The sequence below is a fragment of the Scyliorhinus canicula genome, chromosome 5 (assembly GCF_902713615.1).
Source record: "Scyliorhinus canicula chromosome 5, sScyCan1.1, whole genome shotgun sequence".
In the NCBI taxonomy this organism is placed as follows: domain Eukaryota; kingdom Metazoa; phylum Chordata; class Chondrichthyes; order Carcharhiniformes; family Scyliorhinidae; genus Scyliorhinus; species Scyliorhinus canicula.
This window is the reverse complement of record NC_052150.1, coordinates 100838539-100865739: the sequence shown is the minus strand read 5'-3', so window position 1 is coordinate 100865739 and position 27201 is coordinate 100838539. Positions and strand designations below refer to the sequence as shown.

Below are 27201 nucleotides of genomic sequence, written 5' to 3'. Positions count from 1 at the left end.
TAGTGAACTCGCCAACATTGAGGGCATTTAAAAGTTTATTGGATAAGCATATGGATGATAAGGGCATAGTGTAGGTTAGATGGCCTTTAGTTTTTTTCCATGTCGGTGCAACATCGAGGGCCGAAGGGCCTGTACTGCGCTGTATCGTTCTATGTTCTATGTACACGTCGTTCGAGGCCGACGGCCGCCTCTTCCACTTCCTCCGGGTTCCCTTTGGCGTCACGAATGGGGTCTCGGTGTACCAACGAGCGATGGACCGAATGGTGGACCAGTACGGGCTGCGGGCCACGTTTCCGTACTTGGACAACGTCACCATCTGCGGCCATGATCAGCAGGACCACAACGCTAACCTCCATCGATTTCACCAGACTGCCCAGAAACTCAACCTCACGTATAACACGGAGAAATACGTTTTCCGCACGACCAGGCTAACCATCCTCGATTATGTCGTGGAAAACGGAGTCCTGGGCCCTGACCCGGACCTTATGTGCCCCCTCTTACAACTCCCTCACCCTCATTGTCCCAGGGCCCTCAAAAAGTGCCTGGGATTCTTCTCGTATTATGCCCAGTGGGTCCCTCAGTATGCGGACAAAGCCCGCCCACTATTTAAGGCCACATTCTTCCCTCAATCGGATGAGGCTCGTCAGTCCTTCACTCGGATCAAGGAGGACATCTCCAAAGCGGCCATGCAGGCGGTGGATGAATCTGTCCCTTTTCAGGTTGAGAGCGATGCCTCAGAGGTCGCTCTCGCAGCCACACTAAATCAGGCAGGGAGACCAGTCGCCTTTTTCTCCCGAACCCTCTCCGCTTCGGAACTTCGACACTCCTCGGTCGAAAAGGAAGCACAAGCCATCGTGGAAGCTATATGTCACTGGAGGCACTACCTCGCAGGTAGGAGTTTCACCCTCATCACCGACCAAAGATTGGTTGCCTTTATGTTTGACAACTCACAAAGGGGCAAAATTAAAAACGATAAGATCCTACGGTGGAGGATCGAACTCTCCACCTACATGTCATGTACCGACCGGGGAAGCTCAACGAGCCCCCAGCTGCCCTGTCCCGCGGCACGTGCACCAGCGCACAAAACAACCGCCTGAAAGCTATCCACAATGACCTCTGCCACCCGGGGGTCACCCGGCTCGCCCACTACATCAAAGGCTGAAATCTGCCTTTCTCCACCGAGGAGGTAAAAGACATCCCCAGGGATTGACCGATCTGTGCGGAGTGCAAACCGCACTTCTATACACCAGACAGGGCCCACCTGGTAAAGGCCTCCCGGCCCTTTGAACGCCTGAGCATCGATTTCAAAGGGCAACTCCCCTCGACCAATCGGAATGTGTACTTCTTAAACATCATAGACGAGTTCTCTCGCTTCCCCTTTGCTATCCCGTGCCCCGATATGACCTCCCACACAGTCATTAGAGCCATGCACAGCATCTTCACCCTGTTTGTTTTCCCCAGCTATGTACACAGCGACCGGGGTTCGTCCTTCATGAGCGACGAGCTGCGTCAGTACCTGCTCGACAAGGGCATTGCCTCGAGGAGGACTACCAGCTACAACCCCAGGTTGAACGGGCAGGTGGAGAGGGAGAACGTGACGGTCTAGAAGAGCGTCCTACTGACCCTCCGGTCCAGGAAGCTCCCGACCTCCCATTGGCAGGAGGTCCTTCCCGACGCACTCCATGCTATTAGGTCCCTCCTATGTACTGCCACCAACCAGACCCCTCACGAGCGGATATTTGTTTTCTCCAGGGGCACTACCACGGGAGTTTCGCTCCCAGCATGGTTCAAGACACCGGGCCCGGTTCTCCTCCGGAAGCACATCCGGACCCACAAAACTGACCCACTCATGGAGAGAGTGCTCCTACTCCACTCGAACCCCCAATACGTGTTCATCGAATACCCTGACGGCCGTCAGGACACTGTTTCCCTCCAGGACCTGGCGCCTACAGGATCCAACTCTGACACTACTACCGCTGAGGTGTCCCTCACACTACACCCCACCCAACCCTCGTGCCCGGCGCCCCCACGCCTGCAGGTTCACTGCCCGTGCTCCGTGCCCCCGCACCTATGAGTTTCCGGCGCTCCCCGTCACCAGTCGAACCAGTCGTGTATGAAGCTCGGACAGAATCACCCCCGGAGTCCGCCATGGTACCCTTGCCGACCGCCACCACCCACCCACCAGAAGAGGCTGCAACCCTGGTGCTTCATAGATCTCAGAGGATGACTCGACGCTGGACCGACTCAATTTGTAGACCCATTACTCCCGCTGGACGTGATTTTTTTTACAGGGGGTGAATGTGGTGAATCACAATCCTAGTAATTCACATTGTGTTATATTGTATGTGTTGTGTCTCTGTAAGCTCGGTATACGAGCAGTTGCGCGGCTCTGCCCATAGGGGGAGATGACGTGTTTGTACTGTAGCCATCTAAGATGGACACTGGGCTACAAAATGGAGAACTGCTAAGGCTGCAGGGAAAAACAGTCTTAGCAAGGACAAGCAGTTTGCAGAAGACTAATTAGCATTCTGCACGTACAGAAACCAGTTTTTGGCCAGGTGCAGAGTTTCAGCCAAAGGTGTAAATGGCAACAGATCTACATAGTAATGAGGTGATCCAGATCCAGACCCCGCACAATAGAAACATTTAAGTATCAATGGATACTTTTGAGTAGACGCCCAGACAGAACGGCACCACAGTAACCAACACAAAGAACCATAGGGACCGCCCCACCCATCGAGGAACGACCCTCAGATTGGGGGGTTTAGAAGATATCGATTGGGAAAGGCCCAATCGATACATGGCAGGTAAAAGGCCCGCCCCAAGGGGGCACGGACTTCTAAGACCTATAAAAGTAGACCCCGCACATGGTTCGGTCTGTTTTGACTCCGGCTCTCTGCTGTTTTGTTGCTCCGGCTCTGCTTTGCTGCTACATCGCATCCTGACTCCAGTTCCATCACCAGCCGTTGAGCCATCAGCCATCGAACTGTAAGTGCCAATACAACGATCGCTACGTGATCCAGACCTTGCTAGATCCTGACAACTTTAAGTACCTGAGAGTTGCAGACCAAGAACGGGACGAAGGCCTTGTCCCCTGACCTTGCCTGTTCCTGTCTAGATAAGTATTTTAGTTGTTTAGTATTAGAAGTAAGTTAATCTCTTTAGCGTATGCATGTGTATTTATTATATTTATTATATTTGTTATAATAAATATCAATCGTTTGGACTTACTAATCGGTGTACAGATTTATTACTTTGAACCTGACCTTGATATACTTGTGAGGTGTCTAAATACGGCACCTGGCGACTCCTGAGCATAATTACATATACAGAGCCATAGTAGTGTTAAGCACACGGCCTTTAAACGGAGGCGTGTTAATACACTCCAGTAAAACGAGTAACAGTACTTGGTTCTGACCATGGTTCCGCCCATGGCTCCTCCTACTAACTGGAAGTATAAATATCTGCAGTTGTGAGCCTGCTGCCAGTTCATCTTGTCGCAGGCAGGCTCAGTTGTAAGACTATTAAAACCACTGTTCACTTCCAACCACGTGTCTTGTGGATTAATGGTCACATCAGGGCGCAGGGGAGAAAAGGCACGCAAAGAAAGCACGAGGGACAAGGGACAAAGCCGCAGGGGGATGGTCCCCATGCTGCCTAGCAACGGGAGCTGTTAACAACATTCCCTACCTTCGGAGTTCAGTTGACAGTAGGCAAGGGAGAAGAAGGTGAGTTTCAACAAAGAAGCTATTGAAGAATGTAAGGGAAGAGAAAGCTCCTGTAATGACAGGAAACCGTGAAAGCTAGAGTGGGCGTAAAAGATCAGAAGCAGTAAGGCACAAAAGAGAAGTAATAGCAGAGACAGCTACATGGATTGTCTCGGTCTTGGCAACAAAGAAACCCATGAGTTGTTTGTATCCAATCCTGGAGCTGAGAGCAATGAGATTGGTGGAACGAGTTGAAGGAAAGAAAATTGCAGAAGTGACTAATCATGGAGAAAAAGAGTCTTGGCTTGCCATTGCATTCAATGGTAATCCTTGACAAGTAGGAGACTGAGGAAGAACAAGGCATGGGTGAGTCAGATCTGGCAGTGAATGACTAACTATGTTGCGTCCCAGCTCTGCTCAAGTTTATTTAGTCCCACTCCCCTGCTTGTTCTGCTCGGTTTGCCAGACATGGCTTTGCCGGATGGCAATCAAGAATGTGACCTCTGGTTATTATTCCCTTCTCCCTCGGTAAACCCTCCTGAGGCAAGCTTTTGTGATGCTCACATGATCCTAACAGAGGCCAAAGAAACTCAAAGCAGACTAAGGATGAAACTTGACACTTTCTCAATCTGTGTGGTCCAGTACCATGCAACATGAATAATTTATATCCAGGGTAAATAGGTGCAGCTCTGCTCATTTTTGTGTAATTTAGATGGAAACAATTGCTTTTCAATTAAGAATGGTTATGAACTGTAATTATACTTTACAAAATGCGTACCTTTCTTAACATTTTAAAAAAGATTAAAAAGAAAGAGACATAAGAATTGCTACGATCCCCATAGAGACCGATAACTTTTTAAGAGATGAATTTCCCATTGATTGACAGAAATAACCAAATTTCACATTTTAAGCCTTTTGTTTTAACAAACATTCAATAATTAATGTAGTTGAGATACACCTTATAACCTTTTTTGCTATACACCCACACGATGGCGGCACGATGACACAGTGCCAGGGACCCGGGTTCACTTCCGGCATTGGGTGACTGTGTGGAGTTTGAACTTTCTCCCTGTGTTTGCATGGGTCCCTCCGGGTGCTGTGTTTCCTCCCACAGTCCAAAGATGTGCAGGTTCGGTGAATTGGCCGAATTCTGCACTGGAGGGATTCGATGATCTGGCAGAAGTGTAACGATAGAAGAGTAAGTCTCACGCTATTCCCAGCTTTCCAAAAGGATCGCACTGCACTTCTGCACTGGAGGGATTATATGATCTGGCAGAAGTGTAACGATAGAAGAGTAAGTCTCACGCTATTCCCAGCTTTCAAACAGGATTGCTACTCCCTGCTATGCCAGTTTGATTCTTCCAGTGTTCCTCAAAAATTGTTCCACTTAGCTTGAGCACGATAAAACCGACTTTCACCAACTTGGCAACTCTTTGGGCCTGATTCTCCGGTGCCCGACTCCGATATTGTAATCGGCGATTGTGCGAAGAATCCCTTTCGATGCCCAAATTGGGGGCGGTGCTGGTTTGACGCCGGTTTTCTAGTCTCCACCCCCTCTTAAATGGCATCATCACTTTGTGCCCCGCACACCCTTTGAACGTCATTGCCACATCTTTGGAAGGTCCTCCCCCGATGCTCCGCCCTCAATGGGCTGAGTTCCCGACTATGCGGTTGACATTTGGTATGAGCAGTCCGGAACCCGGCGTGGTGGCTGCGAACTGTGTCCAGCGCCGCCACAGCCGGCTGGGAGCCGTGCTGCTGGCCAGGGAGGGGGGCTTCTGCAAGGGCTGGGGGGTGGCCAGGGAGTGGCCAGGGTTTGTCCTGTGAGGCAGTATTTGACAGGTTGGGTCCAAGCACGGCCGGCGCCATGTTATACGGCACGACCGCTACAAGTCATCGTCGTGCCCATACATGGCCACGCGCCCGACCGTTCTCCAGCCGTTTTTGGCGCGGGAGCTGGGGGTTTCACCCAGCACGGCTGCTAGCCCCTCACTGGTCCCAGGATTGGTGAGTGTTCACCACTTATTTTGGCGTCGTAAAACGCCACAGTTCCCAAGCCGACGTTGGCACTTAACCGCAAAATCGGAGAATACAGCACATAATTTGCTGAATTTCCAAAAGTCCCACCTAAGTTGAAAGTTTCCTTTCAAGTAGAGAACCAGCTCTCACCTGCAAAATGGCGAACACAAGAAGAGCTGGGATACTCTATCTCTCTCTTTCTCAATTGCTGTATCCAAAAAGCAATGTTCCTTTTTTCTCTGTCAAGGTGTAAAAACTGTCATTTGATTTTAAATTGTTTTAGGCTTGTGTTTCTTTCCATAAGACCATAAGACCATAAGACATAGGAGCGGAAGTAAGGCCATTCAGCCCATCGAGTCCACTCCACCATTCAATCATGGTTGATTTCAACTCCATTTACCCGCTCTCTCCCCATAGCCCTTAATTCCTCGAGAAATCAAGAATTTATCAATTTCTGTCTTAAAGACACTCAACGTCCTGGCCTCCACCGCCCTCTGTGGCAATGAATTCCACAGACCTACCACTCTCTGGCTGAAGAAATTTCTCCTCATCTCTGTTCTAAAGTGACTCCCTTTTATTCTAAGGCTGTGCCCCCGCGTCCTAGTCTCCCCTGCTAATGGAAACAACTTCCCTACGTCCATCCTATCCAAGCCATTCATTATCTTGTAAGTTTCTATTAGATCTCCCCTCAACCTCCTAAACTCCAATGAATATAATCCCACGATCCTCAGACGTTCATCGTATGTTAGGCCTACCATTCCTGGGATCATCCGTGTGAATCTCCGCTGGACCCGCTCCAGTGCCAGTATGTCCTTCCTGAGGTATGGGGCCCAAAATTGCTCACAGTATTCTAAATGGGGCCTAACTAGTGCTTTATAAAGCCTCAGAAGTATATCCCTGCTTTTATATTCCAAGCCTCTTGAGATAAATGACAACATTACATTTGCTTTCTTAATTACGGACTCAACCTGCAAGTTTACCTTTAGAGAATCCTGGACTAGGACTCCCAAGTCCCTTTGCACTTTAGCATTATGAATTTTGTCACCGTTTAGAAAATAGTCCATGCCTCTATTCTTTTTTCCAAAGTGCAAGACCTCGCACTTGCCCACGTTGAATTTCATCAGCCACTTCTTGGACCATTCTCCTAAACTGTCTAAATCTTTCTGCAGCCTCCCCACCTCCTCAATACTACCTGCCCCTCCACCTATCTTTGTATCATCGGCAAACTTGGCCAGAATGCCCCCAGTCCCGTCATCTAGATCGTTAATATATAAAGAGAACAGCTGTGGCCCCAACACTGAACCCTGCGGGACACCACTTGTCACCGGTTGCCATTCCGAAAAAGAACCTTTTATCCCAACTCTCTGCCTTCTGTCTGACAGCCAATCGTCAATTCATGTTAGTACCTTGCCTCGAATACCATGGGCCCTTATTTTACTCAGCAGTCTCCCGTGAGGCACCTTGTCAAAGGCCTTTTGGAAGTCAAGATAGATAACATCCATTGGCTCTCCTTGGTCTAACCTATTTGTTATCTCTTCAAAGAACTCTAACAGGTTTGTCAGGCACGACCTCCCCTTACTAAATCCATGCTGATTTGTCCTAATCTGACCCTGCACTTCCAAGAATTTAGAAATCTCATCCTTAACGATGGATTCTAGAATTTTGCCAACAACTGAGGTTAGACTAATTGGCCTATAATTTTCCATCTTTTTTCTTGTTCCCTTCTTGAACAGGGGGGTTACAACAGCGATTTTCCAATCCTCTGGGACTTTCCCTGATTCCAGTGACTTTTGAAAGATCATAACTAACGCCTCCACTATTTCTTCGGCTATCTCCTTTAGAACTCTAGGATGTAGCCCATCTGGGCCCGGAGATTTATCAATTTTCAGACCTTTTAGTTTCTCTAGCACTTTCTCCTTTGTGATGGCAACCATATTCAACTCTGCCCCCTGACTTTCCTGAATTGTTGGGATATTACTCATGTCTTCTACTGTGAAGACTGACGCAAAGTACTTATTAAGTTCCTCAGCTATTTCCTTGTCTCCCATCACTAGATTACCAGCGTCATTTTGGAGCGGCCCAATGTCTACTTTTGCCTCCCGTTTGTTTTTAATGTATTTAAAGAAACTTTTACTATCATTCCTAATGTTACTGGCTAGCCTACCTTCATATTTGACCCTCTCCTTCCTTATTTCTCTCTTTGTTATCCTCTGTTTGTTTTTGTAGCCTTCCCAATCTTCTGACTTCCCACTACTCTTTGCCACATTATAGGCTCTCTCTTTTGCCTTGATGCATTCCCTGACTTCCTTTGTCAGCCATGGCTGCCTAATCCTCCCTCTGATAACCTTTCTTTTCTTTGGGATGAACCTCTGCACTGTGTCCTCAATTACTCCCAGAAACTTCTGCCATTGCTGTTCTACTGTCTTTCCCACTAGGCTCTGCTTCCAGTCGATTTTTGTCAGTTCCTCCCTCATGCGCCTGTAATTACCTTTATTTAACTGTAAAACCTTTACATCTGATTCTACCTTCCTTCTTTCAAATTGCAGACTGAATTCTACCATATTATGATCACTGCTTCCTAAGTGTTCCCTTACTTTAAGATCTTTTATCAATTCTGGCTCATTACATAACACTAAGTCCAGAATAGCCTGTTCCCTCGTGGGCTCCATCACAAGCTGTTCCAAAAAGCCATCCTGTAAACATTCAATGAATTCCCTTTCTTTGGGTCCACTGGCAACATTATTTACCCAGTCCACCTGCATATTGAAGTCCCCCATGATCACTGCGACCTTGCCTTTCTGACATGCCCTTTCTATTTCGTGGTGCATTTTGTGCCCCTGGTCCTGACCACTGTCAGGAGGCCTGTACATAACTCCCATTATGGTTTTTTTGCCTTTGTGGTTCCTCAACTCTACCCACACAGACTCCACATCGTCTGACCCTATGTCGTTTAGTGCTATTGATTTAATTTCATTTCTAATTAACCAGATCAATTGGGCCTGACTCTGGGCAAAGGTTTGGTATGAACACTATCCCCCTATCTAGAACATTCTGTTTCACTTTACTTTAAAAAGAACATTTTAAAATTTAAAATTTAACTGTAAAGTCCAACATTCACCAAATAAGAAATGAATAAACAAAATAATGTGAAGAAACTCCAAACCTTTTCTCACAAACAATAGAATAGACACTACCTTATTTAATTTGATATGGCCAGGAAACGAACAATGAAATTCTGAAATGTGCCTAGCTTCCATGTGAGTCGAAAATGGGAGGTTCAAAAATTTTATTTACTTTATTTCCCTGAATCATTTCCACTAATGATCCTGGAATTGAAATGTCAATGTTAAATTCACAGTAAACTACATATTACTAATGCAGTAAATATTTCCACTCACGTGAGGAAAACTGAGTACACATAAGGTTCTGTTTACTAACCAGTGTTCTGAGATGATATGCTGCATAAAATGCGACCATTTCAAACAATCAGCTGGTCATTTGGTTGTTTCCTGAACAAAAAGCATGCATTACAAGTCATCACAAATATTGCAAGAGGAAGAATTACAATTATCATAATTTATAATTTATCATAATGTAGCAATGTATTGCAGTTCAATGCAATTTTTCCAAAACTTTTCAGAGTAAAACAACTTTGAATAAATTGAGGTTTATTCCAGTATGAATGAGAATACAGCAAAGTATTTAATTATTTAAATCATTTCAATATAGACAATCATGTAAATCATTATAGAATCATAGAATTTACAGTGCAGGAGACCATTCGGCCCATCGAGTCTGCACCGACTCTTGGAAAGAGCACCCTACCCAAGCCCACCCTATCCCCATAATCCGGTAACCCCACCGAACACTAAGGGCAATTTTGGACACTAAGGGCAATTTAGCACAGCCAATCTGATGTGTTGGGCAGGCTGGGTCTATGTGGACTGCGTTTGATGTTGGGACCAGCTCGGGGGGATCCGTGGCATGACCCTCTCATCAGAGGCCGGAAAGTTGGAGGCACAGAATTGCACCTGCACGTCAATTTGACATACGATGTCAGTTTGCTCACATGGTGTGGTGATAGACCTGGAAAGGGCATCTGCAACAATGAGTTATTTTCCTGGGGTGTAGACCAGTTCAAAATCGTAGCGGCGTAGCTTGAGAAGGATTCGTTGTAACCGTGGCATCATGTCATTGAGATCTTTTTGGATGATGTGGACCAATGGCCTGTGGTCCATCTCGACCGTGAATTTAGGGAGGCCATATACATTGTCGTGGAACTTGTCGATTCCCGTTAGGAGGCCCAGGCATTCCTTCTCATTGACAGAATGAGCATTTGGCCCTGTTGAGTCGGAAGCCATGCTCGTAGATCCTGTGGAATACCCGCTTGAGGCGATCGATGTGTTCTTGAGGAGTTGTGGACCAGATTATGACATCGTCAACGTACACTCGCATCCCCTCGATGCCCTCCATCATCTGTTCCATATTGCGGTGAAATACCTCTGAGGCAGAGATGATGCCAAAAGGTATTCGGTTGTAGCAGTAGCGACCGAACGGGGTATTGAATGTGCACAGCTTGCGACTGGATGCGTCCAGCTGTATTTGCCAGAACTGCTTGGAGGCGTCCAGCTTCTTAAAGAATTTGGCATGAGCCATCTCGCTGGTCAACTCTTCTCATTTTGGTATCGGTAATGTTCCCTCATGATGTTGTGGTTTAAATCTTTTGGGTCGATACAGATTCGAAGCTTCCCTGACGGCTTCTTGACGCAAACCATGGAGCTAACCCAGTCCGTGGGTTCTGTGACCTTTAAAATGACGTCCTGGTCCTGGAGGTCCTGTAATTGCTGCTTGAGGCTGTCCTTGAGGGGTGCCGGCACCCGACGTGGTGCGTGAACCACAGTTGTGGCGTTCGGTTTGAGCAGGATTTTGTATCAGTATGGGAGTGTGCCGCTACCTTCGACCACGCTATGGTACTGTGCTATGATGTCATCAATTTGAGCCGGGAATTTTTCATCAGGTGAGGCTATTGTCTGTGAGGATGACATGGTGTGGACTCGCTGAACCAGGTTCAGGAGTTTGCAGGCCTGAGCACCGAGCAGGGATGCTCTGTCAGATCCTACGATCTCAAATCGCAGCGTCGCTTTAAATGATCTATTGAAAACTCCGAGTTGGCATGAGCCACTGGCAGCAAAGGCATTGCCATTGTAGTCAAGGAGCTGGCAGGCTGGTGGAAGAATGCTTGGTCTGACGCGGATGATGTCGAGATCGGATTTCGAAATGAGGTTCGCTGATGCACCGGTGTCCAGCTTGAAACAGATGCGAGCCTTGTTAACTGTGAGGACAGCTCACCATTCGTCGTCAGGATCCACGCTTAGGATTGGGAGGTGTTTCACCATCTTTGAGAAAGGCAGCGCATGCTTAGTAATGATGCCCACCCGGAATGGGGGCTTGAGGCACTCGGCGTCAGGATCTGTTGGGCTGTCGGGGTGGGAGTCTGGCACGGCCTGCTGTATCGAACGGACGCTTCTGCGCTGTGACTGGGATCGCTGGATGTTGGGCAGTGGAGCAGATCTGCAAAGGGCTGCGTAGTGGCCAAGCTTGCCACACTGGAGACAGCGACGTGATTTTGCCGGACATTGCCACTTTAAATGGGTGGAGCCACAATTCGGACGTGTCATGATGCCAACATCAGCGCGTTCCATACGCCAAAGCGCATGCGCAGTGTGGTCGAATTACGTACGCACATGTGCAGGCTGGTCGTCGGTCTCGCCGTCCCCTCGGTAGTGGCGCGCATGCGCTGGAGCCCGTGAAAAACGCGCAAAACGGCCACTCTCATCAAGACTCAGGCCCTGCACCATGGGGGGTTAGCTTTGCCGTTTCTGCCACCCTGATGTGGGAGCACCGGTTGTTAGCGTGCTCGTGGAGAACACACGTTTCGATGGCGATGGTGAGGGTGAGCTTCTGGAATTTCAGGAGCTGCTGGTGAAGGGAATCGGAGTGGACCCCGAAACCGATCTGATCCCAGATCATGGAATCAGTTGTCGAGTCATAGTTACATGACTGCGCGAGGATGCGGAGATGGGTCAAAAAGGATTGAAAAGGTTCATCCTTACCCTGAACCCTCTGCTGGAAAAAGTACCGTTCAAAGCTCCCATTCACCTCAATGTCGCAGTGGCTGTCGAACGTCACCAGGACTGTTTTAAATGTTGTCTTGTCTTCGCCTTCAGCGAATATAAGGGAGTTGTAGATGTGGATGGCGTGGTCCCCGGCTGTGGAGAGGAATAGTGCGATCTTCCTGGCGTCCTCAAGGTCGGTGGCTTTGAGATAGAGTTGGAACTTCTGTTTGAAGATCTTCCAATTTGCACCAAGGTTGCCGGCGACGCGGAGCTGTGGAGGAGGGTGGATGTTTTCCATGTCACCGGATGGCTGTTTGCTGGTCAACGCTGATTAACTCAAGGTAGATCCGTCAATTTTCAGCATCCATATCTGGTACCATGATGTGTTGGGCAGGCTGGATCTATGTGGACTGCATTTGATGCAGTGTAGCGAGAGACAGACTTCCAACACTTGATGAGATGCAACATGATTTTATTTAACATCTAACTATTTTGCATGTTTTACTGTGGGTTGACACTATGCTGACTTGACTGGAGACCTGATGCTAGCCTGACCAGACTTACTAACTACCACATGGTGTTTGCACTGGCTATGGTCACGAGCTCTGACTGTCTCAGAGGCTGGATCCCAAGAGAGCGGGAAAACTGGTGCCCCCTGGCTTAATAGTGGATGTGTCCTGTCTGGTGATTGGCTGCTGTGTTCTGTGTGCTTACTGGTCATCCTGTGTGTCAATCACTGCCTGTCTGCACTCCATTATATACATGGATGTATATTATGACACAGTCCACCTAACCTGCACATCTTTGGGCTGTGGGAGGAAACCGGAGCACCTGGAGGAAACCCACGCACACACGGGGAGAACGTGCAGACTCCGCACAGACAGTGGCCCAAGCCGGGAATCGAACCTGGGACCCTGGAGCTGTGAAGCAATTATGTTGCTTCACCCTGTTCAACCCTGTTCCCCTCAGGGTTGGAGAACCAGCAGCAGGGTCAGCAATGTTGCCTGGGAGGCAGTGGCAGCTGCTGTCAATGCAGGCAGCATGGCCAGGAGGACTGTCGTCCAATGTTGGTACAAGACTAACAAATTAATTGCAAGCATAACTTACCAACTCTCTCCTGGCATCAATGCTGCCTGCCACCCATCAAATTCCAAAACCCGCCCCCTCCCTTCCCCCCTAATCCACTGGCTGGCACCTCACACCTTCCCCACATCCGATCTTCAAGCATGTTCCCCAGAACCCCTGGCAAACAATGAGGACCTCCAGGACTGGCAGTGCCGCTCACTCCAGCTGTCCCTCCATCCTATGGAGTCCCCCCCAGGGATCTACCGGCATCCTCAGTGAGGGAGAGGTACTGGAGACCAACCCGGGGCCTGTCACAAAGGAGACTATGGCAGTCTCCAGTTCTTCAAATTCCCACCCTCCTGATGCCAGGGCACCTCAAGGGTAGCAGGTCGAACAGGATGGCATGACGGAGTCAGTGACAATGGTAAGTTGGTCGGGGCCCTCCGGCTCCAGGTCCTCCGAGCCAGAATCACAGAAAAGTCTTTGCTGCCTAATGAAAGGCACTGGATCTGCCAATCCTAATCCCATTTGCCAGCACTTGGCCCATAGCCTTGAATGTTAAGATGTGCCAACTGCTCATCCAGGTACTTTTTAAAGGATGTGAGGCCTTTACCACCCTCCCAGGCAGTGCGTTCTAGGCTGTCACCACCCTCTGGGTAACAATGCTTTCCCTCAATTCCCCCCTCAACCTCCCACCCCTCACCTTGAATTTGTGTCACCTCGTAACCGACCCTTTAATTTAGGAGAACAGATGTTCCCTATCCACCCCGTCCATGCCCCTCATAATCTTGTACACCTCGATCTGGTCACCTCACTGTCTTCTCTCCTCCAGTGAAAACAACCCAAGCCGATCCAACCTCTCTTAATAACTTAAATGTTTCATCCAAGGCAACATCCTGGTGAAACGCCTTTGCACCCCCTCCAGTACAATCACATCCTTCCTATAATGTGGTGACCAGAATTGCACACAGTACTCCACCTGTGGCCTCACAAAGTTCTATACAACTCCAACATGACTTCCTTGTTTTTGTAATCTATGCCACGGTTGATAAAGGCAAGTGCCTTTTTCACCACCCTGTTCAACTGTCCTTCTGCCATCAGAGATCTATTTACAAACATACCAAGGTCTCTCTGTTCCTCAGGACTTCCCAGTGTGGTGCCATTCATTGAATATTTCCTTGTCAAATTGCTCCTTACAAAGTGTAACACCTCACACTTTTCAGGATTAAATTCCATCTGCCACTTTTCTGCCTAGTTGACCATCCCGTCTATATCTTGCTGTAACCCAAGACTCTCGGCCTCACTGTTGACCACCCGGCCTATCTTTGTGTCATCCGCAAACTTACAGATCCTACCTCCCACATTGTCATCTAAGTCATTTATATAAATGACCAAGAGTGGGGGACCCAGAACACATCCCTTTGATACGCCCCTGGTCATTGGCTTCCAGTCACTAAAGCAGCCGCCAGTCATCACCCTCTGTTTCCTGCAGCTCAGCCAGCTTTGAATCCACCTTATTAAGTTCCCCTGTATCTCATGTGCATTTTCCTCCTTTATAAGTCATCCATGTGGTACCTTGTCAAAGGCTTTGCTGAAATCCATGTAAACTACATCAACTGATCTATCCTCATCTACACATCTGGTCACATGCTCAAAAAATTCAATCAAATTTGTTCGGCATGGTCTCTCTCTGACAAAGCCATGCTGACTATTCCTGATCAAACCTTGCCTCTCCAAGGGAATCAAAGGCCACAGGACATGGAAAGCAACAGGCTGCCTCCACCTCTGATATGCACCCTGGGAATACACGTAGATATAGCATTAGACCACAGAAGATCAAGAAGAGTGAGCAGCACTGAATGGACATTGGTGAGGTCAGTATCTGTAGCTAGATGGAATGGAAGTCTGTCACAGTAAAATGTTCACCATTAAAACATTTCACACTTGATAAATGTGAAGACTTTATCATGTTAACCCTCATAGCGGGCCTGCCCACTCCCGAAACCCTGCCACCCCATCCGGGCACAGTGGCCCAAGACGAAAAGCCCCCGATGCAGACCCCATTCATAGGTTGAGTGTGAATTCACTGTTAGCAGAAATACAGGAGTCAGACTGTATCAGATCTTGAGGAGCACCAGAACTCACAGCGAGAGTTCATCACTCTCCTGCCTTGCATTGTGACCCACTGACAGTGCCAACACCCTGGGGTGATGTTACACTGACCCTTGGAAGGGGGAACAGAATGGTTGGGGAGGGGGGAAGAAATTATTTGGGGGGGAGAAAGGGAACGTGGGTTGAACTGATGGACACAGCCTCACCCTCGGAGAATTCTGGAGGCAATCAGAGCCTCCCTGGTCCTCCTCACATGTCAGACCTCGCTATAACCTGTCCTCCATCTTCCAGCTCCTCCTCGGCCTCGTCCTCCAGCCCCTCCTGGTCATCGTCCTCCTCCTCTTCCTCCTCAGCTTGTCCCTCCTCCTCCAGAATGTCGCCCCACTGCTGTGCCAGATTGTAGAGGGTGCAGCAGGCCACCACAAAGCAGGAGACCCCCTGGAGGGGTGTACTGCAGGGTACCATCATACAGGTCAAGGCATTGGAACCGAATTTTCAGTAGCCTCAACGGGTGGCAATGTGGGCCTCGTTTTATTGGGACTAAAACTCGGCTTCGGGCCTCTGTACCAGAGTCATCAACCATGTCCTCAACTGGTATCCCTTGTGCCCCATGAGGCGACTGGGCATCCGAAGGATGATTTTCTAAGATATCGGGGATCTCCAAGTGCCCCAGTATCTAACTGTCATGCACTCTGCCAGGGTAACAGGCACACAGCTGCATGATTCTGATGCAGTGGTCGCACATGACCTGAACACCCAGGGAGTGGAACCCCTTCCTGGTAATATAGGGCACCTCCTGATAGCCCGGTGCTCGCAGGGCGTCATATATGTCATCGATCACCTGGGTTATCCCGGCAATGGCAGTAAATCCTGCAGCCCAGGCACCTTGGTTGGGCCTGGTCGAAGCCAAAGGTGATAGAGTGTGAAGCCCAGACATACTGAGAATCTGTCACCTCATGGTTACACCTGCAGGCGGAAGGTTGGGAAATGCCACACAGGTCCCCGCTCAAGCCCTGGAATGACCCAGTGCCATAGAAGCGTGGGGTTGCAGTGACCTCCAAGGCCACCAGGAATGGATGTCCTTCTCCTCCAAGGGTTCCTATGTCCGCGAGGCCATGGCACAGGTGCCGCACTCCCTGTTGAGACGTAGCCTTCTGTGGTATATGCTGTCCGTCAGCTCGTCGAATGACCAATAATGACTGTACACCTTGGGCTGTTGCTGGCCTTCCCTTCTGGGTTCCTCCTCAGCCTGATGGATGGCCTGGTTTTCAGTGTGTACCTGCGGCCCCTGCACATGGGGTGCCGCCTCCAGCCCCTGTTAGCGTTGCTACCTTCTATGGCATCTGCCCTCTTCGACTGCCACAAGCGCACTGAGGTCAGCCTCACTGGATCCACACCAGCAAATATTGTTTTATCTGGAATGATTTGGAGAAGGAGAGAGTCCGACAATCAGTGAGGGATTCCACGCTATGGCCCTTAAAACCTCCAGGTCTCCTCCACTCTTACCATGATTGTGCCAGCTTTCCTCAGACTGCTGCCCAGCGAGTCTTTTGTGCTGGCAGGCCTTGCTTTGCACAGCCACATCAGGAGGACCTAGACCTCAGACCTCTGCCAGAAGCATGAGGGAGGTTGTGCTCAGCTGGCCTCCGCTCAACCACACAATTATCCTTTGCCGAGAGAGGTTCCTCAGTGGTGAACTCCTGCTCTTCGATTTTTGGCAGCTGTCTCTATGGTGCTGACACTCCTGGAGTACAAATAACTGTTCAGGCATCAAAGTTTGCTGGACATGCAGTGCACTAATCATCCTCTAAGACATGGAACCTGTGCCTTCGAGGAGGTACTTGAGAATTGAGGAGCGTGGAGTGCTCTCACAAATAGCAAAGCTAATTCCTCATTTGAAATAGCCTTCAACTGTGAAGCTTGAGGCTGCTCACAGTCAAAGAGGGTGACTTTGACTTTTAGGAGAGAAATCACAGCAGGGTTCTGTCCTGGATGTGTTTGGTAGGACAGACAGGCTGCAGCTGTGGTTGTCCCTGGTTATGGGTCTCCATAATATTTAAAGATGGCTTGAAGGCCTCACAGCCACAAAGCCTCTCACCCAGGGGCGGCCCACGACCTGGAACGCTTCAGCTCCCGACCAAGCCCGACCCCCTCGAAGGGTCCCCCCTCCTTGCACCACACAAGCAATGCCCATCTCCAAAAAGAGATAATCTATCTCCCCTTGACACTCAATAGCATTTTCATCATTGAATCCTCCACTAACAATAGCCAGGGGTTGCCACTGACCAGAAACTGAATTGGATAAGCCATTTAAATACTGTGGCTACAAGAACAAGTCAGAGACTGGTAATTGTGCAGTGAAAAAAATCACCTCCTGACTTCTCAAAGCCTGCCCACCACCTACAAGTTACCAATGGAACACTCTCCTTTAGCCTGGGTGAGTACAGCTGAAACAACACCCAAGAAGCTTGACACCATCTAGGGCAAAGCCATCTGCATGATTGACACCCCATCGACCACCTTCTATATTCACTCCTTCGATCATCCACCCACAGGGGCAACAGTGTAAGGCCCTTTTGGCGCACCTTCCAAACCTACGACTTCTACCACCTGGAAGGGCAATGGCAGCAGATACATAGTAACATCACCACCTCCAAATTTCTGTCCAAGCCACACACTACCATGACTTGGAACTATATTGTTATTTCTTCATGTCACTGGGTCAAAATCCTGGAACTCCCTTTTTAACAGCACTATGCACTAACCTACACAACATGGACAGCAACAGTTCAAGAAGATGGCTCACCACCACCTTCTCAAGGGCAATTAGGGATGGGTATAATTGCTGGTCGAGCCAGAGATGCCCACTTCCTATGAAAGTCTAAATTTTAACAGTTGCAATACCCTCCCTCATGGCAAATTTGGAGGTGCGGAGGGAGTGTTTACAGTAAACCAACTACATGGTGCAGGTTGGGGATCCCACTGCCTTCCTGCCTCTGCCATGATTAAGTCCAAGGCTAAGTGAAGGTTCATGGATGGCCTTCACAATGCCATGTGAACTGAGGCCTTTAATTGGGTAACTAATGCTTACTTTAAGATTTCATCCCACCTGCGCTGGTATTCAACCACCGGCTGGCAAGGCAGTCACCACATGGGGTGCCCAAAAAGCAAATCCTGCCAGGCAATCTCTCGTTCAAAGATACTCACTGCCTGACCAAAGGGCCCAGTGCCAGGACAGACGGAGCTGCCCTCGCCTTTTCTCTTCCCCCCCCCCCCATGCCACCAACCCATGGACCCCTCTCCCAACTATATTCAGTTGCATCCGCGGTCTCTAGCTCCCCCTCCAGCACTGACGTCAATGAGGTGCTGCTGACCTCGAATTGGCCAGCAGCTCTTGAGGAGCATTCTTTCCACCCCTTTGCTTCTTGACTGCAGGGTAAGGCCCAATACTGGTCACTTAAGAACCTGATTGTTAATTAATGAGGTGGGCCTTCCCCAAAGGAAGCAATGGATGATTGTCACAAGCTCTCCAGCGGATAGGTGAGACTGCATTAAATTCCACTGATTGTTGTAAAATCTGTTCCTGGGATGTGGGATTGTGCTCGCAAGGCCCATCCCTGGAGAACAGTTAAGAGTCAACCACATTGCTGTTGGTCTGGAGTCACAAATAGGCTAGACCAGGTAAAGATGGCAGATTTCCTTCCTCAAAGGAGATTAATGAAGCAGATGGGTTTTTATGTTAATCAATGATGGTTTAATGGTCACCATTACTGAGACTAACTTTCAATTACAGATATTTTGATATCTTGAATTGAAATTCCGCCAGCCCTGGTGGGATTTGAATGCATGTCTGAGTGCATTAGCCTGTGTCTCTAGATTACTTGTTGAGTGACTTTGCCAATACGTCACCATCTTCCTTAAAGGATGGGTCTGGCCACATTACCATGGAATGCTCTATTCTTGGATCATGCCACACTGCTTGTCCTTCACCGAAATGTTTGTATAGTAAAACACCTTAGATCACAAGTCCATTAGGCTATGTTCTGCATCTAACGTCCTTGAGGCCATGCAGGTAAAGGAGATGGTAGATCTTGGCAGATGGTTCCAATGAGCAGATTCAGCTATTTGGCAGACTGACATGTCACCAGAACTTTCAAACAAGTGTGTTAAATTAGCAAGCGACAGGAAGGTCTGGGTCCTGCTTGCAGACAGGCCGGAGGTGTTCTGCAAAACGGTCACCCAGTCTGTGTTTAGTCTCTCCAATGTAGAGTGGACCGGATTGGGAGCAGCAAATGCAGTAGACCAGATTGAAGGAGATGCACATGAAGCACTGCCTCACTTGAAAAGAGTGTTTGGGGCTTGAGGTGGTGAGCAGGGAGGAGGTAAAGGGACAGGCGTTATATTTTCTGCAATTGTTTGAGAAGGTGCTGTGGGAAGAGAGTGAGGTGTTGGGGGTGATGGAGGTGTGCATCAGGGTATCCCATTTCTCTTTCATGTTGACTATATGCTCCTCCCAGTTTTTCCTGAATGCCTTCAGGTAGTTCGGTCCAGCAAACTCCAAGCAGCCCCACATCAACAAAGTAGCCTTGACTTACCCCTGTAAGATGTGCTGTGAGGAGGGTGAAGGATGGTTCTTGTGGCATCCACTTCCAAGGTCATCTTGACCTGCCACTTGCTGGTTCAAATCCCAAAAAGACCATTGACTTCATGCTGTTTCCAGCTATCTCAAAGCACCTGGCAAGGAATGTGAAAATATCTATGACAGGAGTATAGGAGTTGTACAGATGGATCATCACACTGCAGTTTTATTGCAATGGCAGATTAAACAGCAGCTCCGAAGTGAGGATTTACAGTGACATCCCATTTCCTTTCTCCTTGAAAACCTTCAGAGTTTTCCAACATCACACAACATTTTTATAGCTAACATCAAAATAATAATATTTATTAGTGTCACAAGTAGACTTACACTACAATGAAGTTACTGTGAAAATCCTCTCGTCGCCACCTATTCGGAAACACTGGGGGAGAATTCAGAATGTCGAATTCACCTAACAACCACGTCTTTCGGGACTTGTGGGAGGAAACCGTTGCACCTGGAGGAAACCCACGCAGACACGGGGAGACTGTGCAGACTCTGCACAGACAGTGATGCAAGCAGGAATTGAACCCGGGACTCTGCTGCTGTGAAGTAACAAAGAAACCTGACAGGCGAAAGATATTCACAATTTGAAAATCACCGCAGTGGGGCGGCACAGTGGCGCAGTGGTGAGCACTGCTGCCTCACAGCGCCAGAGACCCAGGTTCGATTCCGACCTCGGGTGATTTCTCCACATGTCTGAATGGGTTTCTTCCGGCTGCTCCGGTTTCTTCCCACAGTCCAAAGATGTGCAGGTTTGGTGAATTGTACATGCTAATATTGACCAAAGGTTAGTTGGGGTTACAGGATAGGAGTGGAGGTTTGGGCCGAGGTGGGGGCCTGTATCAGAGCAAGTGCCGGTGCAGACTCGATGGGCTGAATGGCCTCCTTCTGCACTGTAGAGATTCTATGATTCATCTTAATCAAAAAGGTTCAGTCCACTGGCATGCCTTCTTTTGATTTCTTGGCAGTCACCCTGACAGTATTACACACCCCCAGCTTGGAGCTTGGATGTTGATGCTATTCCAGAACTCTGTTCGGGTCAAGCTTGAGCAAGCATGAAGATCCAACAATCACAGTAAACGTGCATGCTATTGGAGTATTAGGCCAAAGCCAGCATTGAAATCCATCTCAAAATGTTTTAAAAGTGAAGAGCCAAAAAGCTTATTATTATTAGAATGCTATCTGACATTGATTTAAAATGAATAATCATTATTTTTACTTTCAATTTATTGAAATATACTTTCACGTAGAAACTTTCACGTATCTCGCCCTGCCCCACCCCTCTTATCCACCATCACCATTACTCCAGGCCCCGCCATCCGGCTGGACGCACCCCTTTTGTTACCATTGACCTCCTCACCCCTCCCAGAAGCCACCATCCACTTCCTCTTCCAAACACCTCACCCAATATCGATACCCTCTCCCCACCATTCATACCTCCCAGGTCCATCGCAAACTACTCAACCAGGGTCCAATGACTGTGGCCACTTCGGCACCACATTCCCGTTCACTAGTGAACCTTTGTTTGTTGGCATGCCCTAATAGAGCCTCCCCTCCTCCCCATCCCCTGCTCAGTAACCCAGCCTCACGTGCCCAAAACCCACCTCCTTCAAACCAAGAAGCAAAAGGGAACCATAAGGATAAACAAGAACACATAAAGATCCCCGTGCCTCCCCCCACACATAAGAGAGAGAAACAATACCCCAATCCAAGTAGGAAACATTCAATAATAAAAACATTCCCCATTCCCACCAACCAAGTCCAAATCCCAATTCTCAGTCTCAGTCCTTCAGCCTCAAAATAAAAGTCCTTTGAATTGGGAGTCACTCTCAGCTTCGCTGGGTAGACCACTCCGAACCTCTCTCCATTGCCGTACAGTGGTGCCTTCACACCTCCAAAGGCTTCTCGCCAACTCCACAATCAGATTTTGGTATATACATATACCTAATGCCTTCCCACTTCACATCTCGTCTCTGCTTCACCCAGCTACATCCCTTCTTCACATGGTAGCTGTGGAAGCAGACGATGACCACCCTTTGTGGCTCATTCGCTTTAGACTCCAGCCTGAGCAACCAATGTGCACTGCCCAACCCTTAGTAGGAGGGTTCTTCCCCCTCGCCCATCAACTCAACAAACATCTTTGCAAAGTATTTGGTCAGCCTCAGGCCTCCACCTTCTCGGGCAGACCCAAAAACCTCAAGGTTTGCCTCCTTGACCTGTTCTCTAGGTCCTCTACCTTGGCTCTGAGCCCTTTGTTGACCACTACCCGCCTACCTCCACAGCTCCTCACCAATCAAAGTGAACTGGTCACTGTACTACGACAGTGGCTCCACCACCCCCTTCAACTTCTTTCCTTTCTCCCACACCTTGACCGACATCTTCATCACTGCCACGTTTATCAGCACAGTTGCCTCCTCCATCCACTCGTTAGGTGAGGCCATTATCTCCCTCCAAAGCACCTCCAAACGTTTGGCAAACAGCCTTTCAAACTCCATCAACATACCTCAGTCAGAGTTTCACCCATGAGGAGAGCAGCCCCACCCCGATGGCCCAGCCCCACCATCCTTCCTCCTGCAGGACTCACAGCAACACTTGCCGGCGGACTTTGGCTCGCCCCTTTCTTTCCAGGACCTTTCTTCTGACATTGCTGAGTCTCCTTATGACTTCCTACACCAGCTCATCCAAAAATTACCCCCGAGACAGGGCATAAAGTCCAAAAACCAGAGACTCTAGCAGGAGCCACCGAGTGTGCGACCTCCACCCAGATGTCGCCACTGGAAATCCCTCAGTTCTGTTTTGGCTCAGGAGAGTGGGGGACATAGGTTTGAACTCTCTCCATCATTTCTCCCGAGTCAGCCTGTGGAAGTTTAATTTCTAGCTCAGAGATGGTAGAAGGCATAGCTCTGATACCTATCCCCTGAGATCTCTAAAAGTCTTGCAGCAAAGACCCTTTTCTCTCTCTCTACATCACAGCTATATAAAACTTACAGGAAGAGCAGGCTTGCGGTCAAGAAGCAGAGTGGTCCCACAACCCTATTTTTAATTCTCAGGCAGAGAATTCTTATATTATCTCAGTGAAACTGGGAGTCAATCTGGTGGAGAGCTGTCAGGATTGAACCAACCTAATGGGGGGAACTTCAGTGTGAAGACCCCGATTTCTAAAAGCGAAAGTGACTCCCCAGAAGAATTCTGCGAGGTCTGATTGAAGGTTTTGTGAGGGCCACGAAGAATCCAGCACGAGTCTTCAGGATACAAAGAAATAACATTTATTTACAATAACATATATATACAACAAGAAGTCTTACAACGCCAGGTTAAAGTCCAACAGGTTTGTTTCAAACATGAGCTTTCGGAGCACTGCTCCTTCCTCAGGTGAATGGAGAGGTATGTTCCAGAAACATTTATATAGACAAAGTCAGAGATGCTGAACAATGCTTGGAATGCAAGCATTTGCAGGTAATCAAATCATTACAGATCCAGAGAGAGGGATAATCACAGGTTAAAGAGGTGTGAATTGTCTCAAGCCAGGACAGTTGGTAGGATTTTGCAAGTCTAGGTCAGATGGTGGGGGGTGGATGTAATGTGACATGAATCCAAGATCCCGGTTGAGGCCGCACTCATGCGTGCGGAACTTAACTATAAGTTTTTGCTCAGCAATTCTGCGTTGTCGTGTGTCCTGAAGACCGCTTTGGAGAACGCTTACCCGGAGATCAGAAGCTGAATGCCCCTGACTGCTAAAGTGTTCCCCGACTGGAAGGGAACATTCCTGCCTGGTGATTGTCGCACGATGCCCGTTCATTCGTTGTCGCAGTGTCTGCATGGTCTCGCCAATGTACCACGCTTCAGGACATCCTTTCCTGCAGCGTATGAGGTAGACTACATTGGTCAAGTCGCACGAGTATGTGCCGCGTACCTGGTGGGTGGTGTTACCACGTGTAATGGTGGTTTCCAAGTCGATGTTCTGGCATGTCTTGCAGAGATTGCCCTGGCAGGGTTGTGTGGTGTCGTGGTCGCTGTTCTGAAGGCTGGGTAATTTGCTGCAAACAATGGTTTGTTTGAGGTTGCGCGGTTGTTTGAAGGCCAGTAGTGGGGGTGTGGGGATGACCTTGGCAAGATGTTCATCTTCATTTATGATGTGTTGAAGGCTGCGAAGAAGATGTCATAGTTTCTCCGCCCAGGAAAGTACTGGACGACGAAGGGTACTCTGTCAGTGGTGTCCCGTGTTTGTCTTCGGAGGAGGTTGGTGCGGTTTTTTGCTGTGGCGCGTTGGAACTGTCGATCGATGAGTCGAGCGCCATATCCCGTTCGTACGAGAGCATCTTTCAGCATCTGTAGGTGTCTGTTACGCTCCTCCTCGTCTGAGCAGATCCTGTGTATACGGAGGGCTTGTCCATAGGGGATGGCTTCTTTAATGTGTTTCGGGTGAAAGCTGGAGAAGTGGAGCACCGTGAGGTTGTCTGTGGGCTTGCGGTAAAGCGAAGTGCTAAGGTGACCGTCCTTGATGGAGATGAGTGTGTCCAAGAATGCAACAGAATTTGGCGAATAGTCCATGGTGAGTCTGATGGTGGGATGGAATTTATTGATCTCATTGTGTAGTCGTTTCAGTGATTCTTCGCTGTGGGTCCAAAGGGAAAAAATGTCATTGATGTATCTGGTGTATAACGTCGGTTGCAGGTCCTGTGTGGTGAGGAAGTCTTGTTCAAACTTGTGCATGAAGATACGTTGCAGGAAAGGATGTCCCGAAGTGTGGTACATTGGCGAGACCATGCAGACACTGCGACAACGAATGAACGGGCATCGTGCGACAATCACCAGGCAGGAATGTTCCCTTCCAGTTGGGGAACACTTCAGCAGTCAGGGGCATTCAGCTTCTGATCTCCGGGTAAGCGTTCTCCAAGGTGGTCTTCAGGACACGCGACAACGCAGAATTGCTGAGCAAAAACTTATAGCTAAGTTCCGCACGCATGAGTGCGGCCTGAACCGGGATCTTGGATTCATGTCGCATTACATCCACCCCCCCACCATCTGGCCTGGACTTGCAAAACCTTACCAACTGTTCTGGCTTGAGACAATTCACACCTCTTTAACCTGTGATTATCCCTCTCTCTGGATCTATAATGATTTGATTACCCGCATATGCTCGCATTCCAAGCATTGTCCAGCATCTCTGACTTTGTCTATATAAATGTTTCTGGAACATACCTCTCCATTCACCTGAGGAAGGAGCAGTGCTCCGAAAGCTCGTGTTTGAAATAAACCTGTTGGACTTTAGCCTGGTGTTGTAAGACTTCTTACTGTGCTCACCCCAGTCCAACGCCAGCATCTCCACATCATATATATACAACAGCAGCAACTCCCCTTACAGCTCACTCCTCTCTCTCTCTCTGCTGGTTCCAAACTGGCCAGCTAATTTATGCAGGGAGTCTGCTAATGATTTCTTTGCGCCCCCCCCCCCCCCCCCTCATTGGGGAAGCTCATACTCCCACAGGATTGTGGGATTGTCATTAATCTCCAGCCAATGGTGAGCAGGCAGGTTATAACAGAAGGCATACCAGAAGGTCTGATCCAGCCAGTGGGTTTCAACACTCGGCATCCCGAGAAGATGGCCGCCTATAACCTCAGCAGCGAAGATGCTCATCTCTCTTCATCATTTAATCCCACCATTATTTAATCCTTCCCTTCCACCACTCTGTGTCTGCCTTGTGTGTTTGTGAGTAGAGGATGGGACGGTGAAGAGGGGGGGGGGGATAATGAGATTAGCAGACCATTATTCTATTATCGCCATTACATGTTTATCTCTCCTCTTGTTGTAAATAAACTGGGTTTTTTGTGTTTTACTTACAATTCTGGTAAGTAAATTGGAGAAATCAAGGGAGAAAGATCTCAAAAACTTTATATGAATTATTTTAATTCACTTATGTTGGGACACGGAGGACTGTGGGGCTGGAAGTGACCATGCAGTAGCCCAGTGTGTCGTCTCAATAGTTATAGTTATTCCAATAAATAGCTGGTGGTCAACCCTGGTGGTCACACAGATATTACAACAGTCCTTTGTGCTATAACCATTGTTGGCTTGGTAATGCTTTTGAATCCTTGAGATTAGTCAGAATCCCGGAATATTTCTTCAGGTGCACTTTAATTTTCAGTTTATAAGGTTGCCATTATTGCAATATATTTGGAGACAGTCCTTGACTGTTAGCTATTTCCCTTTAATATTGCTTCAGGAAAAGATACTTTATTTATAAGTGACTGAATAAGACAAATAAATATTATGAATAATTCAAATTCAACTGTGACCCCGCGTAGAGATTGTAAATGTCCATGTGTACATTCTGATTGCTTATTTATTTTTCTAGAACGTCTGATGAACCAATGGAAGAAGAGCCAGCTTTGTGAAGTGCCAAGTTCATCCAGCTATTTCCTTAAAATGACATCATTGTCAGTCCCTTAAGACTCTCCCAGACATGTCGTGTCTGCTGTATGGGGAATATAAATCAGCTGGATCTTTCAGACAGGGCAGCCTGTGAATTGTGACAATTTCTCTTGATCTTGGATTACATAAAAAGACACATCTATAAAGTTATTTTTTCAAATAGTGGAATGTCTTACAGGTCAGAAATATTTTCACAAATTTCTTTCTTTGACTCCATCACTGCTTGTTTTCTTTGGAGGCTGAAGTACTCATAGATTTTCAGTGATGTACTGAAACCATTCTGTTTATTCATGAAGGATGGATGTTCTAAACGCATTGAAACCTTCAGAACCGAGGTCAGGCTGATACTGTCGTCGTGCCTTTGGAAAAGATGGGAAAAGAATCCAACATATTCATAAAAATGCCTTACAAATACCAGTTTTTAAAAACAGCTTTTATTTTGTGCTCCTTCAGTGTTAAGAATGATTAGTGATACAATAATACCTTGAAGTGTTTATTTATCTACAACATTCTTGATAACACTATTGATTTTACGACCAAGTTGAAAATTCGTTTTTGTACTTTTTGAACTGTAAGTAGGTTCCAAACACTGTACTAAAGCCATAAGTGAGCATCCACTGTCATTCTTTGATTTGTAAATTTGAACAAAGCCTCAATTTCAAACAAGCATCTATTGTACTTTTTAACATGTTTTTACTTATCGTAAACTTTAATGAGAAGTATAACAGGAGAAAAATGGAGCCAGTTTTATTTGAATGACAATATTTTTCCTTTTTGTCAGGCAATAATTTTCCCCTTACACATGGGTATGTTTAAGAGCAGACCTTTTCCTTTTTCAAATATTTTTACAAATGTTTGTTTCACAGCAAATTAAATGTGTTGTTGGCTTTTGAATGTTTAAGTTTGGATGCTTCTCTTCTGAGAATTTTGAGAAATAATTCTGACTGTTTTGTTTCATTTTTATTTTATCACACAACTGTGCTAACCAAGAAAAATATTTAATTCATGCTAATGTCTTCTCATTCAAAACTCAAAGTTAACAAAGGACAGGATCCATCAGTAAAAAGACCCTGATTGACCAAGTTCAGAAGCAGTTTTTGGGTTTCAGTG

General features: G+C 47.8%; 1 protein-coding gene across 1 annotated transcript in view; it reads left to right on the top strand.

Moving 5' to 3' along the window:
* The window catches only part of LOC119966162 (histone deacetylase 9-like), a 1160486-nt gene extending 1133593 nt beyond the window's left edge, over positions 1-26893 (top strand). The window contains exon 28 of the mRNA XM_038797463.1: positions 26015-26893. Within this exon, the coding sequence (XP_038653391.1) occupies positions 26015-26054 (40 nt within the window). The 3' untranslated portion in view covers positions 26055-26893. The remainder of the gene's footprint in view (positions 1-26014) is intronic.
* The last annotated feature ends 308 nt before the right edge of the window (positions 26894-27201 follow it).